The sequence below is a fragment of the Rhipicephalus microplus genome, chromosome X, assembly GCF_043290135.1.
Source record: "Rhipicephalus microplus isolate Deutch F79 chromosome X, USDA_Rmic, whole genome shotgun sequence".
Taxonomy (NCBI): Eukaryota; Metazoa; Arthropoda; class Arachnida; order Ixodida; family Ixodidae; genus Rhipicephalus; species Rhipicephalus microplus.
The window spans coordinates 234,931,193-234,944,264 of NC_134710.1; the positions used below are offsets into that span (position 1 = coordinate 234,931,193).

The 13,072-nt window shown below is 43.7% G+C and overlaps 1 protein-coding gene across 4 annotated transcripts in view; it reads left to right on the forward strand.

The window, feature by feature from the left end:
- The window catches only part of LOC119187790 (transcription factor A, mitochondrial), a 62,412-nt gene extending 49,340 nt beyond the window's left edge, over nucleotides 1–13,072 (forward strand). For 2 of the 4 annotated variants that reach the window (XM_037435875.2, XM_037435876.2), the window contains 3 exons: nucleotides 4,361–4,433; nucleotides 5,311–5,367; nucleotides 12,009–13,072. In XM_037435875.2, the coding sequence (XP_037291772.1) occupies nucleotides 4,361–4,433; nucleotides 5,311–5,367; nucleotides 12,009–12,028 (150 nt within the window). In that variant the 3' untranslated portion in view covers nucleotides 12,029–13,072. The remainder of the gene's footprint in view (nucleotides 1–4,360; nucleotides 4,434–5,310; nucleotides 5,368–12,008) is intronic. The other 2 variants (XM_037435873.2, XM_037435874.2) reach the window with 1 other exon arrangement.

The following is a 13,072-nucleotide window of genomic DNA, read 5'->3' on the forward strand; positions in this document are numbered from 1 at the left end:
TCCCGACGTCGGCTTTCGGAAACAAGTGGATCGTGGTAGCTACCGACTACTTCACCCGCTACACCGAGACAAAAGCCCTGCCAAAAGGCAGTGCATCCGAGGTAGCTAAGTTCTTCGTCGAAAATATCGTCCTACGTCACGGCGCCCCGGAGGTCCTTATCACCGACAGAGGAACGGTATTTACTGCCGACTTAACTCAAGCGATCTTGGCATCCAGCCAGACAAACCACCGCCAAACAACAGCGTACCACCCACAGACCAACAGCCTCACCGAGCAGCTTAACAAGACGATCGCCGACATGCTGTCAATGTACGTCGATGTCGAACACAAGACGTGGGACGCCATTCTTCCGTACGTGACCTTCGCATACAACACGGCGGTGCAGGAGACGACGCAGATATCTCCATACAAATTGGTCTACGGAAGGAGCCCGGCATTGACGCTCGATGCCATGTTACCCAACGTCACCGACGAAGAAAACCTCGATGTGAGTGAGTACCTTCATCGCGCCGAAGAAGCCCGACAACTCGCGCGTCTCCGTATCAAGAATCAACAGACGACCGACAGCCGCCGTTACAATCTTCGACGACGCTTCGTGGAATACCAGCCCGGTGAACGTGTTTGGGTGTGAACGCCGATACGCTGACGTGGACTAAGTGAAAAGCTTCTGCGACGGTACTTCGGACCGTACAGAGTGGTTCGACGTCTCGGCCCACTTGATTACGAGGTTGTCCCTGACGGCATTACGAACTCTAACGACCCTGATCGCGACCTGAAGTCGTCCATGTCGCGCGCCTCAAGCCGTTTTCTGCGCGTTAACAAACTGAAACAGTGTTTTTTTATTATTATTGTTGTATCGTAATTTATTCATTGTACTTTCTTGCATTATTGTTGTACCTTCATCTTTAGTTAAAGCATCGGGACGATGCCTTTTTCAGAGGGGGGCAATGCCACGTTCCATTTCCCAAGTTTTGTTATCGTCCCAAAACACTACACGATTCTCAGCGCAAACCGCGCCTGCAGTTTTCGAGAAGCTTCTGGACTGTAGTAGATCATTTCGATAAGATCACGCCCACTCTGCGAACTATTCTGGAACCTACGCCACCGCCAGCGATAACGCTAGAACATTCGACGGCAAGAGTATAAATGCCGACGCGTTTCGCCACCTGTCAGTTGTTGATCGAAGGCTGACGCTCTGTTCGCCGCTATCAGTCCAAGACTGCTATCTGTGCAAGACTGCTGCTGTAATTGGACTTTCCGTTTACCGGGCACAGGTTCGCCCAAAGAAACAGTTAAATCCCAACACGAAGTCTCCTGTCTTCGGCCACGTCACGACCCCCGTGACAATATTTCAGTGATTCATATACCCAAGTTATATTTCTAACCATATGAGCTGAGTTCTGGGCTATGATTTAATAATGCCCCTTTTTTTATTTATTCTTTGCTACACTTTGTTAATGGTCAGTGTGACATTCTGCCTCTTTATCAGTGAGGTAAGTTCATGAATAATGGCTGATTGTTGAGAGTGCCTCAAGTAGAAGATGTAGCTACAGAATCACAGTGCTTAAGCCAAGCATCATGATGAACCCTTACCAGCCCTGCTTATACTTGATCGATTCAAAAAAATTTTGCACCCATCGATTCATGAGCCGACAAACTTCTTTAGAACACACTCGATGGTGACTTGGAAAAGTGTCGCAGGGCCATTTTAAAACAATATTTTATGTGGGTTAGGAAATAAAGCTTTTTCATTAAATAAAGTTTTTTCATTAAATAAAGTTTTTTCATTCCATTCTATGTGGGTTAGGGACCCTTTCAGGCACAGGTTAGTATGCTTCACTTCATGACTGTTCTCACTGCTGTTAGTATGCTTCACTGCAATATATGCCTGTCTTTTGTTGAGGCATGCTAAAACAAATTCGTCATGGTGAAGAGCAAATAAGGCCCCTGCCTTAAATTTTATGCATACATTTTACTTATTCATTCTCATAGTATATAATTCCTTTCTGATGCAATGCCTTCATGGCAGCATATGCCAAAACAGTTCTGCTTTGTTGGCATGAATATTTCTAATGAAATGAGAGGTGATTGCAGTGCTTCTTTTAACTGAATAAGGGTGCGCACACAGACACGGACACTAGAACAAAAAAATGCACACAACAAAAGCGCCACTCGAAACTAAAGTTTATTCGAAAGAAATGTAGTTACTTATCTATCACTTCTGTCACTTGACCTGGCAGGAAAAAACATCAAAGAGGCACAAATAGGACCTTATCCGTGTGATTGCAGTACTGTTTGGAGAAGTTTTCTTACGGAGGCATAACCTTCATATTGAAAGAGGCAGTTAACATTTTTGATACACACATTGTGCTGCACTACGCCTACTTTTCCACGTGATATTTTGAAAATACCTGTTACTACTCGCAGCGAGTTCAGTGGGTGCCACCAGAATGCTTGTTGCATCATCTAATACAAGCATGGTGAAGCAACACCCTGAACTGCCATGTGAGCAAACGCTCTTAAAATCAAATGTGCAACTTCCCAACTCGAACATGGCTGTGAACATGTTTTGCGCTTTTGCCTCCTGGAAATAGGTGCTTTTTTCTTGTGAAACGTCACAAACACCTTTTTCGACAGTCTGGGATATCTACAGCCTGTGCATTGCACACTATGGAAGCACTTCATCATGTACCTACTATCACGGTAGAAAAAACGCAAACAGCAGAAAAGCGTGGCTTTCGACTCAGTCGTACACAGAACGCAACACGCCTACTGTTGCTAGGCAAAACTTGTGCCTTAAGCCGGCATCACCGTAGCGCAAGTATGCTCCTTTGGCTTGCACTCATGCACCGTATCTGCTTATCTTTTGCCAATCATGCTTGGCACTCGGAACACACATGCGGTGCGAAAGCGCCAGCCAGAGCAAGATTTTATAGTGGTATACGGTGACACTGGCTGAAAGCATAGATTCGCCTAGCTGTAGTCAAGGCATGGCGCAGTTCAACTAAGTAGAAAGCAACGCTCTCTCCTGTTCACGTTTGTTTCAATCGTGGTAATATGCCATTACATCTGTACAAAATGTGCGCAGTGTGTGCATGCATGCGTGAGTAGTAATATCTCCTATTATTGGCATGGAGCCTGTGAAAGAGTTTAGAAATGATTTAGGGCTGTATACTACAAGCATACTTCATGTAAATTACCACGGTAAAATAAAACGGTTGGCTTCACATTTCAATACACGCAATATGTTTACTTGTACACTTTTACTGGGGCTCATAGTGTATCCGGTTGATTGCCATTATCCACTGGCGACGGAGCTCAGCATTTTTTGTTGCGGATGGAAATCTATGCAATCTGAAAAACACTGCATTGGCACGTTTCCCACAATATACAGTCGAACCCCTTTATAAGAGACACTGATGTAAAAGACAAATGGGTGTAAGAGGCACCAGTGCGCCTATAGTAAAATATGGGTTGATAAGAAAATGCATACGTGGTGCCCTGCTTATATATATTATATAAATGACAGGAATCGCTGCCCGAAACTTGCCTCTTATAAAGGGGTTTAACTGTATTGTGATCTTCACAGTCAGTGCTGAGTAATCTCTTCCACTTCTGCTGGTTGTTTTCACATCCAGAAATGACACAGTGGTGCCCACATGACTTCTTGTAAGCAGAAGCGATGTGAACAGGTGCTTTCACGTATTTTAAAGTCCCAGGGTAGCCGCCTTCCATGTTAACTTGGTGCAATAAATACACGACTTGCCACTTCAGAACGAAATGGCGTCTGGGTGCATACGTCGGCAAAAAATAGTGGAACTCACTCAGACTCACTCAAGAAATATATTTGGTGCTTTGGACTCACTCAGACTCACCAAAATTCTCTTTAGTCGGGCTTACTCAGACTCCCACTTAGGAAAATTTTCTTTGACCAGACTCACTCGCACTCAAGATCACCAACATATTACTCATTCAGACATACTCACACTCAGACATACTCACATTCAGACTCATGGCTTGATCTTAGTCTTAGTGAGTTGACGTATAAGTGAGTTCGCCGACCTGTGTCTGAGTGCAAGAGTGCGCTGCCGGGAGCGTAGGCGCCTGGCTGCGATATAGGTGTGCTCTGGTGTATACAGGCAATAATTTCAAATATCAGTTTTTAATATATCCAAACTTGACACTATAAGAATTTAATAATAATGATTTGTATGATTTTAAGTGCCAAAACCACGATAGGAATATAAGGTGCCACAGTGGAGGGCTCCAGGTTGATTTTGATCACCTTTCATTCTTTAACATGCCCCTAAATATAAGTACACAGGTATTCCTCTGCATTTCACTCTTATAAAAATGCAGCTGCCATTCCCTGTGATGGAACCTGTGTCATGGAGCACTGTAGTTACAGGGCCTTATCTGCTAGGCTACCATGGTGGGTGTATAAAAATTGAAGTCATATACAATTGCATGTGCAGAACTCGAAAAACCTTCAGTGGAATAAGAAAAGTGCCACTTGTACCTATTGTTGTTTTCTTCCTTTGCTTATGCTACTCTTCTCGGGACTCATCCTGTCATTCATGTCACTCAGTCACCTGTTTGCTTGCGCTGTCCTTATGTATTTTATCTTTGGGCTTGTCTTGTGAGCTCTCTATGCCAAAAACTTTTAGAGCAACAGTGAAGGCGGGGCATCCGCAGTTTTCCTCTCGCCTTCTTTTGCTTGGGTTTGAGGAGTGGGAAGCATTACACACAAGTGCCAAGGAAATCAATTTCAGGCTTGAAGAAGACAAGTCCACTTGTCAAAACATCTGCTCGAGCACACACCCATGTTTACAGATTTTTTTTCATCACAAGCTTCTATCTTTTTCTTCCTGCCACTTTTCAGACTGCTAAGTGTAATTCATTTCTTAGCCATCACATTCACAGGCTTTTGTATTATTATATAATCCAGGAAATTACTTCAAAATATTTAATTTAAAAAATTTTGTTGTTTTGCTTCAAAAACTTAACTGTGGCATTATTGACAAATAAATAAAAAATGAAAGACTGACTTTATACAAAATTATACATAGATCCCAAGTTAAAATGCATGAGTTCATTGTCAAAACTGCATTGGCTAGGTACCTCTGTAGCATTCACTTCTTAATTTCGAAAGTTGTGCTTGAACAGTCAACAAAAAAAAAAGTGATACAAATAACTGAATGCTGTTTTGCTACACTAGCTATATGGTTTATTCAAAGTGAGAGAAAAAGCAGTGCTTTCTCTAACATGCTTGCCTTAATGGTTCTGCATTCTCTATTTCTGAACTTCAGGAGATGATGACTCAACTTGGTGCCATGTGGAAGCAGCTGCCCGAAGAAAAGAAACAGGTCAGCCATTTTGGCAAATACTTTCAAAGTTACATGCATGATGCAAGTGACCAAGGTAAACTTTCTCAAGAGCTACACTCACTGGCAACTTTCGCCAATATGTTGGATATGTGGGATGGAAGTAAGGATAGAGGTGGTGAGCTTGAATGGTATTGGTTAGCATTCACTTTATTGGTATGAAAAAATGCTGTTGTATGTTAAATTAGATTTGTTACTAGTCTTTTTCTATCCTCTACTTCCAGCACTAATACTGATCAGTGTGTATCTCATTCTTTTAAGATTTCCTTTAGTCTCTAGGTGCTAATGTTTCTTTTTTCTCCTCAACAAATACTTGCTGCTTAGCAGGTAATGCATCAGCGTTTCCTTACTTTTTTCAGTTACCAATTTTTTACTTGTTATCGCCAGCTGTAGTGAATATGTAACACATGAATTATGACTTCTTTGGAGCCAGGAAACTTTCACTAGTGCGAACAGCCTTCGTTCACGAGTAAAACATGGGTAGCAACAAGGCAGCTGGTAAATTCTGATCGTTAATGCTCAATTAAAAGTTTCAAGACAAACATTTGTATTAAAGGGTTCAAGGCAATCGGCTGTTGACCAGATCTAGTTCCCTTTCAAAAGAATGAGGTTAGCACATAGCTTGTTGCCCATGGAATGTTTTCGTTTCTGTTACCCTCGCCTTAAGATTTTGAACACAAGCATGGTCTTCCTTTGACCTTTACATTCTTACACAATGGCGACACTTTAGGGTCTGAATTTCTCAGTTGTGCCTCATAAATAGATAAAATGTAAAACATGTGTATCTGCTTCGAAAATCAGATGTGCTTCTTACGGTATGTAAACTTGGGAAGCTTTATTTTTAGTGCTATTTTCTGCTTTATATGCCTTCACTAGCGAATACCTGTCGAGATAAAGCAGCTTATTTTAGTTTATAAAAATTGTGAATGTACTTTTGACATCTTAGCCATTGCACTGCATATACCCTCACAGGAATTTAGAAGAGACTGCTGCGCCGTGCGGTGCACAAGCCACGTTCACACAGAAACGGCTGCTGCACCGCACGGAAGTGACGTCATGCAGTTTTTTGGCTAGGCGCTTCGTTTGAATAGTTGTAGTGTCTAGGGTTATGCCTAGGCATAACGATAGAAGCCGTTAAAGTTACCATCAGAGTGACAACAATACAAAACCGGCTTGTTAAACCCTCCGAACCGACCAGCAGCTGTGGCGTAGTTAGCTAGCATGGCACATGCAGGACGGGCGAGGTCGTTAGGTCAAACCCCACTGCAGTTCTTTTTTTCGCAAGTATTTTTTAACATTTGTGCCTCCTAATCAGCCTCATGTCAGCCTGACTTGCTGCTGCTGTGCTGCTGGTGGTGCTGTCTACAGGCCCTTGATTACCCTCGTAGAATTGACTATATTATTATAATAAACTGTTTTGCAAATTAATTGTCTTTATTGGTGAGACGGAGGAGGACACGCTAAATTCAAATGCAGCTGGCTGCATCGGTTTCTCCGGTACACGCATCAACAATCTCGATCTGCACGGTTTATCAAAGTTCTGATAACAAATGTGCACCGCACCGTAACTACGCTGAATATGCAACAGGAAACCTTTTTATGCCGCTCAGCGTACCGTCACCATCTCACGAGGTAATCGGCAGGCCACTTCAAAATACTGACGTGCCACCGTAATGCTCTAAGTGATCTGCACTTGCCCAAGATGCCCAAGGGCAACTGCCGACTGCGTTAGCTCACTTACCTGCAAAACAGTGCTGAACAGTTTGTCTGCCTTGCTGAATAACATGCATGGTCTGTGACAGCACAGCAGCATCTATCTATCAAATGATATGAACGGCCGTACGTGTTCGCCCATAGCGAAGAGGCCTGCAATGTAGGAGCTTTGGCCTTCAGAGATCACAATTAAGCTTCGTAAAAACACTTTGTAGCCGCACTGAGGTTTCATGTGCGTCCGGACATTTACACTTGAACTGTGCAAAAACATTTATTTTATCGTCGACCTTACCCTTCCCGACAAGCAAAATGAGGTACTCGGTAGCAAGGACACTTTCACTTGCGACAACACCACATTTTGACATTGCAATCTAAAAAATTCAGTGCGTCCAACATCAATAATTGGTACTTAATACTGAAAAACTTCATGGCACACGCCCAGATAAAGCTGCGGCACGGTGGAGGGCCACGCTGCGCAACTCAAACGTGCAGGATCAACTGTGGGCCATCCAGCAAGCTTATTAGGCAGCAAGGAGACAGGGTCTCCGGCCCTCCTCGGGGGCGGCCTAGTCCCAGGCCACGAATTTGCCAGTTTTCAATAAAGTTGTTGTCACCACCATACATCGAAGCTACCATCATTGCCACTGTTATCTTTTGCAGCTGCAGTGCCCCATGGCCCCCACTAGATTTAAAATGCTTGTGTTATGTGTTTATTTAACAAATAAACATTGACTGACCTGTCAACCGCTTATTTAATAACATTTTTGTTGGTGGAATGCATTATACAAAATAATTTGTACATTTTAATAGCTTTAAGCTATTTTTTTTTAAGTGATCTCACTTCGTGCGGCACAGGAGCCACTACTGTATGGGACTGGCTGCTGCGTCACGCGGCACAGGAGATGCTACCCTTGAATTTTAGGTAGTACAGAAGCATTGAGATCTAACTGCACAAACATACATGCAATGTGCAGAAAGTTTTTGCATCATACCCGTAGATACAGGCTACTTGCTGTGGCTCTGCTCAAATGACTAACAAAAGCTTTGTCATCCTGGGAAGGCTATGTACAGTAAAAGCTCGTTAATTCGAACTTCGCGGGGATGCCCAATGAGTTCGAATTAAACCGAATTCGAACTAACGAAATTCACTGAAAAAACAGCAAGAATTGAGATCGGTTTGTTTGAAGATGAGACAAAATATTTATTTGCGAAAGTAATCTGTGATAACTTTCTGCTTCCTTTCTTTGAAAGTGATTGCCATCGCTTTGTTTTCCAATGCGCGAACGTGGCGGAAGGCATCCTCTTCATCTTCCTCGAAGCTGAAGAAGAGGCGCGCGACACGCATAGCCTCCATTACCTCCGAAGCTGTCGGACGCGTCGGCGCCTCATCCTCCTCGTCCTCACCCACGTCGACGACGAGTGCTTCCTCGCCAGTCACCTGGGCGATGATATCGTCGTCGGTGATAGTGCCACAGACCACTGCACTGCGATCTGCATCGACGTAGTCGCCGAAGTTCACGTCCCCCAGCGCATCCCGCAGTCCGGCAGGAATGACGTCGGCCTCACGCTCATCGAGCTCGCCCGCTGTGCCCTCAATGGCCACACAAAAGCCACTGTGGCGGAAGCAATTGGCAACAGTTGTTGCCGTGACCTGATCCCAGGCCCGCACCAACATATGCATGGCCGAGAGCAGCGTCACGTCGTAGCCTTTTGTACCGGCGGCGCACAACACCAAACGCTCCAACATGTGGCGCCTGTAAAAGCATTTCAAGTTCTTAATGACCCCTTGGTCCATTGGTTGCAAGGCTGCCGTTGTGTTCGGCGGCAGAAACGAGAGCTTGATCGCCTTCAAGTCCACATCAACCACGTGCGCTGAGCAGTTATCGACTACCAAGAGCACGCTTCTGTGAGCTAATTCAAACTTGCGGTCAAGCTTTATCAGCCACTGTTTGAATATTTCCCGCGTCATCCATGCCTTGCTGTTGGCTGTATACTCTGCCGGTAGTGTGCGGATGTTCTTGAAGCAACGAGGCTTCAGGGCCTTCCCTATGATCAGCAGCGGTAGTTTTTCTGTACCATCCATGTTTGCTGCGACCAAGACAGTAACGCGCTCTTTGCTTCTCTTCCCGCCAGCACAGGTGTCGCCTTTGTACGTCAACGTTTTACTTGGCAGCAGCTTATAAAATAATGCCGTTTCATCGGCATTAAATATATCGCGGGGCGAGTACTCTTGAAGCAGTTCTTGCAAAGCACCGCTTTGCCACTTTGCGCATGTCTCGCTGTTGACTTCTTTGCCTTCACCAGACACAGTGCGGAACACAATCTCGTGTCTCTCTCGGAAACGATGAAGCCAGCCCTCCGAAGCTTTAAAATCATCTATGTTGAGGCGAAGCGCGAAGTTTGCTGCTTTCGCCATAACGATAGGGCCGCTCAGTGGGATGTTTTGGCTCCTCGTTTCCTTGATCCACGTGAGCACTGCGCGCTCCAATTCGGGGTGCTTCGCTGAGCGAAGCCTCTTGCGACTGCCGGTGAACGCATCAGTTGCGTAGGCCTCCTCAATCGCTCTCTTATTCTTGATATATGTTGAAAGAGTGCTTTTTGGGATTCCATGCTTCCTTGCGATTTCAAGCTTGCTTGTTTTCCCACAGTCCACTTCACAAAGGATTTCTACCTTTTCCTTGAGCGTTTTGGCGCTCTGTCCTCTTCCGCGAGAAGTCATGTACACTAAGTGCGGTATGCTAGGTCCAGCAGTCGAAGGCAACACCGTCACAAAACCCACGGCACTGAACAACTTCGTAGCGTTGACGCACACGAGGCCTAGCGACTGAATGTGTGGCACACAAAGCACACGGGGAGGCGTCCAACACGACCACCACACGATGCGAAGAGCGCGCGCAGTCGCCCACAGAACACCCACGCGTAGCCTGTCGCAGTCGTGCAATGACGCCACGTGGCCACGTATCCAGGCACTAGATTGGATTGGATTGATTTGCGCTCAGCCCTTGCGCCATCTATCGTAGAGCCGTAAAAGCTTGCGGCGGAAGCATAAAAATACTACCACGCAGCGGCGCGCAGTTCGAATTATCAATAGAGGAGCCGATGCGCGCATGAACTAACGAGTTGGTTAACTCATAGACGCCTATACATTGTGGCCGGACCATGACCATCAGTTCGAGTTAACCCGAAAGTTCGAATTAATGAGGTGCGAATTAACGAGCTTTCACTGTAATATCATGGCAACATTTGTGCAGATTTTATGCAACCATTTGCCTGGTTTGAAATGGAATCCATCTGTGTTTCTATTATTTTGATGACATGATATTTGGTCCTGTGTTGCCATCCACCTCTGTCATTTCTATTCAGATTTTATGTTGACTAAGCAAAGTTGAGTCTTAATTTAGGCTTTAAAAAGGGTAATTTTGGTATACTCATTCAATCCAAGCCCTGTGTTCTCTGAAGACAGTGTCCTTCCCAATTCACCAATTCAAACAAGCTCCATAGCATCCTGGGCCTTTGCTCTTACTTTAACCCACTGACACCTTTCTTTCTCCCAGGTGTACAGTTTCCTAATTATTTTAGATATAACATATTTTTGATAGCTTTTTAAAATAAATATATTTTTTAAGGGACAATAAAGCAACAACAACAAAAAACTCAAGTTCACATTAATCATTTGTCAGGTTACTTTGTAAGATACTGTCAGCTTTCACATGTCTCAATGAATGAAATTCATGCAGTGTTACTCATTTGGTGACAGAGTGGATGGAAATGTTTCTTATAGTAACGCTTTACGAAGCTAGAAACACAAGATAAATCAGTTATGTGACAGCAATCACTAGAAACTAAACATGCAGCAGTACCGCATGCGAAGCGTGTCCATGCATAGCAGTAAAAAATGGCAAAAAATGAAGGCTTGATTTGACTCTATGTTTTCATGGACTCATAATTCACTGCCATGTTTTATAGCCTGTACAAAATCTTGGTCAACTTTTTCTTACTTAATCTAATATTGAATTTCAAGGTTTGACCTTTTAATTATGATCGACTAGTAGGGGACCCCAGAATTATATTGTTACGGAGCCATGATGTGGACGAAGGGAGCAGACTAGATCGAAGACGAAACTGTTTATTTGGGCTGAACTTGTGGCCAACAAACGAAAAGTGAGATTGCAGCAACACACACTGGCATTGGTAACGGCGAACAGAGCGTTGGTCGTTGATCAACTGACAAGCGGTGAAGTGTGTCGGCATTTATACACGTGCCGTCGAATATTCTAGCGTTATTGCTAGCAGCCACGTAGGTCCAGAATAATCTGTAATGTTTGCAGAGTGGGCGTAGTCTTAACGAAATGATCTACTACAGTCTCGAAGCTTCTCGAACACTGCAGGCACGGTTTACACTGAGAATTACGTACAGTGTTACGGGGCAATAACAAAATTTGAGGAAAAGAACCTGGCAATATTAACAGCCTTGGGTTCTTTAACGTGCACTTAAGCTTAAGCACAAAGCATTCTTGCATTTACCTGCCACGGTGATCTAGTGGTTGTAATACGTACTCAACTGCTAACAAGAAGATTGTGGGATCGAACCGTGGCTGCAGCAGCCGCATTTTCTATGTAGGTGATTGTGCTAGAGGCCCATGTACTTAGATTTGGCTGCGCGTCAAAGAACCCCCTGTGGTCGAAATTTACGAAGGCCTCCACTATGGCGTCTCTTTAATCATATCGAGGTTTTGGTACGTTAAACCTGAACAGTTAAATTATTATTGTTCTTGCATTTCACTCATTGAATTCCAGCCGCCATGTGCTTCTGAAAGATTCTAAATATGATGAATGCTCAGTTCGAAGAACCTCAACACACAAGGTTAACAGGCCTCGTGGTGGTTCCTTTTTTTTTTTCTTTCCCCCAGGCATATGTACACAAAGCTGATGAGGACAGGATCCGATATGAACAAGAGATGAAGATCTGGTCAAATAGGTTGGAGAAGGAAGGCCAAAGTGACGTGCTGAATGACCTAAGAGAAGACCTTCGTGAAATTCGAAGGAGCAAGCATGGCTCTGCTCGCAAGACTGTCGCATAGAAATGCAGGGAAAAAAAACAGGGCAAAATATTTTTTTCCTCATTTTCTTCCTCTGCCTGTGTTTACCAATACACATTCATTCTTCAGGGACTGTTGCATATTTTAGCACGCTGTTCCATCTTTGCTGCCTTCATTACCATTACCCTGCATTAACTTGTTTGCATTATTGCTGCTTGCCTAGTATACTCTTGACATTTTTGATGCCTACAGTTAAATTTCAGCAGTGTATTGAATATTTAATTGCGAATTTTTTCGCTTAGCCATTTTATGGTGACTGCTCAGCTTGCATAGATACACCAGAGATTTAATTTTTTTATTCAAACTTTTTGAACTAGTGCCGTTAGAGAGCCTTTTTTTTTTTTTTTGGCACCACACATTTCAGCACATTATATATGTGAGGAGGGTGCTTTGTACATATACTTTTGTTTTGCAAAGCGATGTAGGGGCTTATTGCTGTCAAAAAAAAGAGAGAGAGAGAGAGAAAAACTCCAAGGGTTTGTATCTGAAAGCGGGATGTTTCATGGTGGCAGTCACAATATTGTGGAGCTCATCCTAATACCATGTTTAAACACTAGGGATGAAAATACTAAGTTCCTATGGAACTAGTGGTACTGCTCATATGATTCACTTTAGTCATATGCTATAGTTCTTATTGTTAGGTGGTCATATTGTCCTGATGTAGTTGAAGGTTTATTCTTGTGCATATCTCCTGTACTGCACTGGAAGTACACAGTGTATGTTAAATTTTTCGATTGCTGTTTTTGACAGTGAATTTTGTGTATGTTACCATATCCAAATCACTGAAAAAATTTGATGATTCCAATCGAAAGTATAAAAAAAAGTAAAAGACTAGTTAAATAAGTTAAATAAACAGTACCTGCCTATGTTCTTAA